General features: G+C 37.1%; 1 protein-coding gene across 2 annotated transcripts; it reads left to right on the plus strand.

The window, feature by feature from the left end:
* Positions 1 to 475: 475 nt before the first annotated feature.
* LOC131620349 (oligopeptide transporter 7-like) lies at positions 476 to 4,264 on the plus strand. Of its 2 annotated transcripts, none has more exons than XM_058891399.1 (5): positions 476 to 633; positions 752 to 1,313; positions 1,472 to 2,041; positions 2,688 to 3,129; positions 3,444 to 4,264. In XM_058891399.1, exons 1-5 carry the CDS (start codon positions 600 to 602, stop codon positions 4,056 to 4,058), a joined length of 2,223 nt encoding a protein of 740 aa, XP_058747382.1. In that variant the 5' UTR covers positions 476 to 599; the 3' UTR covers positions 4,059 to 4,264. The 2 variants fall into 2 exon arrangements, with proteins under 2 accessions (XP_058747382.1, XP_058747383.1); XM_058891400.1 differs by lacking the exon at positions 476 to 633 and having other exon boundaries at positions 989 to 1,111; positions 1,216 to 1,313.

Genomic DNA, 4,264 nt, shown 5'->3' on the forward strand with positions numbered 1-4,264 from the left:
AATATTTTTTCTAACCTTAAAACAAACACACCTTAAATTTTAATGTTCAAATATTATAACACTAAAAAATATACAAGTAAATCTCAAGTATCGTATGAAATGAACTTGAACCTCAGTCTAAATCACATCTTCTAACCTCTAATTGAATATTTTTAAGAAGAATTATGGAATGGAAAAATTAATCTTTTATTCAATACATCTATTTTAGAATATAAATTGGAAAAAGTGGATATTGAGATAAAATGTCACTTCTTTTTATGAAAAAAAAAGATTAAATTATTATGAATTAAAATGTCACTTTTGCAATTGTTTCCAATAGACTTTAAATTTTTACTTAATTTGTCAAAACAAATTCAAACATTTACGATTAATGAAAAAAAAAATAGAGTTTTCCTAATGTACGCATGCATCTTACTAGATTTCAACCAATATGAATCTAAAATGAATATAGTCCTAATTCCGAACAAGATTCGTTTTTCAGTTTTTGGCATAACCTAGCCAGATGTATATGAGAAAAAGGCAGATAGATACTAAAAAATTTAAACCTCCAATAAAAAGCTTCGTTATTCCAAAATTATTTCTATCATCACTTAGGCAATATGGACAGTGATCAAGAAATCAAGGAAGCTCTAAGTATATCCCCTTAAACTTTACTACTAACAGAGTATTAATTACTATCATTATTTTGCTTTTCTCTTCTCCATGCGAACACCTTTTTGTTTTATTCGAAAACTAATTCATTGACTTTCAGTTACAACAAACGACGGTGCATCCAGATCCGACGACGAGAATTCTCCGATCGAACAGGTAGCGCTCACAGTTCCGGTAACCGACGATCCATTCCTACCGGTCTTCACTTTCCGAACATGGACATTAGGAACTCTCGCCTGCATTTTTCTCTCATTCTTGAACCAATTCTTCGGGTTCCGGCGAGAGCCTCTTTCCGTCACGGCAATCTCAGCACAGATTGCGGTGGTTCCGCTGGGTCACCTAATGGCAGCGACGGTGACCAACAGAGTTTTCATGAAAGGGAAGAAGTGGGAGTTCACGCTGAATCCCGGGAAATTCAACGTGAAGGAGCACGTGCTTATTACGATATTCGCGAGTTCTGGTGCTGCTAGTGTTTACGCTATTCATTTGGTTAGCGCTATTAAGGTTTTTTACAGGAAGGAGATAACGGTGTTGGTTGCGTTGTTGGTTGTTTTGACGACGCAGGTTTTGGGCTTTGGTTGGGCCGGGGTTTTCCGTCGTTACTTGGTGGAGCCCGCTGCTATGTGGTGGCCGCAAAATCTCGTCCAAGTATCGCTTTTCAGGTATCTTATCTTTTTTTTTTTTTTGGATAATATAAACGAGATGTTGATGTATTTTGGAGGGAAAAAGATGCCAGAAAAAGTAAAAGAGAGAAAATTCGAAAAAGTTTGGGAAATGAAAGTAACAGATGCTCTACTTAATGAACTTGATTTGATTTCAGGGCACTGCACGAAACAGAGGAGAGACAGAAAGGAGGGTTAACACGAAATCAGTTCTTCCTGATAACATTTATTTGCAGTTTTGCGTATTATGTGTTTCCAGGCTATTTGTTTCCAATGCTAACATCACTCTCTTGGTTATGTTGGGTGTTTCCCAATTCTGTTATAGCACAACAGTTAGGTTCAGGGTTAAATGGTCTTGGACTTGGAGCTGTTGGATTTGATTGGTCCAGTATATGTTCTTATCTTGGTACCCCTTTGGCTAGTCCATGGTTTGCTACTGCTAACATTGCTGTTGGTTTTGGCATTTTCATGTATCTCATTGTTCCTACTGCTTATACCCTTAATCTTTACCACGCAAGAAGATTTCCCATCTTTTCCGATGGTTTATTCAGCTCTGATGGTCAAAACTATAACATCTCAGCTATTACTGACTCTAACTTCCACCTTGATTTGGAAGCTTATCAACGCGAGGGCCCTCTTTATCTTAGCACCATGTTTGCTATGTCATATGGTATTGGTTTTGCTTGCCTTTCTGCAACTCTCGTTCATGTCTTGCTCTTCCATGGGAGGTATGTATATAGTTAGAAACTTAGAGTTGAATTGAAATTCTATACATTTCACTGCACACAATTCTATACTAAATCAGTTTTGCTGCAAGCCATAAAATTGCAGCATAATGAGGCCGATGCAGATGCAATTGCTGTAATCAATTATGACAATGTGGAAATTTCTAAAACTTTTATTCTGATGCTACAGTTGCATTTGTAGACCATAATTTAGAACTAAAAACATGATTGTAGTTGTAAATTGTGGTTGCGGCTAAACTGCAAACCTTGATATTGCAGTAAAATATCGGCCAATGACGATGCAATTGCTGTCATTTTGCTGGTGCAGGGAGTCCAAAAATATTTATATTGCTGTTGCAATTGCAATTTTACACCGCTATTTAGAAATTTAGAACTATATGCATGATCATAGTTATAAATTGCGGTTGCGGTTACACTATAAACCTTGATATTGCAGCAAAATGCACAGAACACAGTTACAATTGGTGCTGTGCTGCCCGGCTGAGATTGCTAAAATATTTATATTGCAGTTGCAATTGTAATTGGGGATCGCAATTGATCAATATCTGTTGCCACTGCCTCCTTATTTAATGAATTTAAAAACATATGACTTTTCATCACCGGTTGATATTGTATGTTCTCTGTGCAGTGATATATTGCAGCTCAGTAAGTCTGCTTTTCAAGGGAAGAAGATAGATATACACACAAAGATCATGAGAAAAAATTATAAACAAGTTCCTGAATGGTGGTTCCTTTGCATTCTTTTGTTCAGCATTACGGCAGCTATATTTGTGTGTGAATATTACAACGATCAACTCCAGCTACCATGGTGGGGTGTGATGTTAGCATGTGTTGTTGCTGTATCGTTTACTCTTCCTGTTGGAATAATCAGAGCTACGACAAATCAGGCACCTGCTTTGAATGTGATAACAGAGTACATAATTGGATACATCTACCCTGGTTATCCTATTGCAGTCATGTTGTTTAAAGTGTATGGGAACATGAGTATGAAACAGGCCATTTTCTTTTTGCAAGATTTTAAGCTTGGCCATTACATGAAGATTCCTCCTAGAGCAATGTTCTTGGCACAGGTTTGCACAACACTCTCTTTACATGAGTTGATTTGATTCTCATGTTGTATTGATCTAAACTGTCTTGTAATCTACTTAACACATACACCCAACTTATATCTTGTAATCTATGAAATATTAAAATTTAACCACATGTATAAGTGTCGTATTAGTGTAGGTCGTGGCCAACACTAGACAAACATGCATTCAATCTAAGTTGTGTTGTAATATATGAAGCATTGACTCAAAGACAGATACGGGCATCATCAGAAACAATACTGAAATCAATTAGTAATTATGATTCCCTTGCTTAATTACACTATTTCCTTTGGCAGGTACTTGGCACAATAATAGCTGCAATTGTGCATCTATTAACAGCATGGTGGCTAATAGAAACAGTTCCAAATATATGCCATAGGGAATTGCTTCCAGCAGGAAGCCCATGGACTTGCCCAGGTGATCATGTATTCTATGATGCATCTGTGATATGGGGTTTGATAGGGCCTCGCAGAATATTTGGAAATCTAGGACACTACTCAGCCATCAACTGGTTTTTCTTGGCGGGTGCTATTGCTCCTTTAGTTGTTTGGCTAGCACACAAAGCCTTCCCTGATAAACCATGGATTAAACTTATTACTATGCCTGTGATCTTAGGAGCATTAACCGAAATGCCTCCAGCTACACCAGTTAACTACACAAGTTGGGTTCTTGTTGGATTTGCCTCAGGATTTGTTGCTTACCGTTACTATCGTGGTTGGTGGACCCGTCATAACTATCTCTTGTCTGGAGCACTTGATGCTGGATTAGCCTTCATGGGAGTTTTTCTGTACTTGTGTTTGGGAATGCAGCATATCAGCCTAGATTGGTGGGGTAGTAACTCAGATAGATGTCCTTTAGCTTCATGTCCATCTGATTCAGGCGTGATATCTAAAGGGTGTCCTATTTTTTGAGTACGCATATGTATGAAGAAATGTAGTTGTAGAATTACCTGAGATGCATATAAATGTCACCATAGCTCTTCATTCTTCATTGTGTACAGGATTTGTATTGATTTTTGTAAAATATGTGATTTGATTGTGAAAGTTGTTGTAAAGTTTGCACTCACTGAGTAATAAGATAGTAATTGGCATACTCCCATAAAATATCTTCATGATGA

Source organism: Vicia villosa, linkage group LG7 (genome assembly GCF_029867415.1).
Source record: "Vicia villosa cultivar HV-30 ecotype Madison, WI linkage group LG7, Vvil1.0, whole genome shotgun sequence".
NCBI lineage: Eukaryota > Viridiplantae > Streptophyta > Magnoliopsida > Fabales > Fabaceae > Vicia > Vicia villosa.

What these genes read in the sequence shown, in the direction of transcription:
- LOC131620349 (XM_058891399.1), top strand. Translation starts at nt 600, where the DNA reads ATGGACAGTGATCAAGAAATCAAGGAAGCTCTAA. An exon ending in GTCCAAGTATCGCTTTTCAG is followed by an intron (nt 1,314 to 1,471) that starts GTATCTTATCTT and finishes ATTTGATTTCAG; the next exon opens with GGCACTGCACGAAACAGAGG. An exon ending in GTCTTGCTCTTCCATGGGAG is followed by an intron (nt 2,042 to 2,687) that starts GTATGTATATAG and finishes TTCTCTGTGCAG; the next exon opens with TGATATATTGCAGCTCAGTA.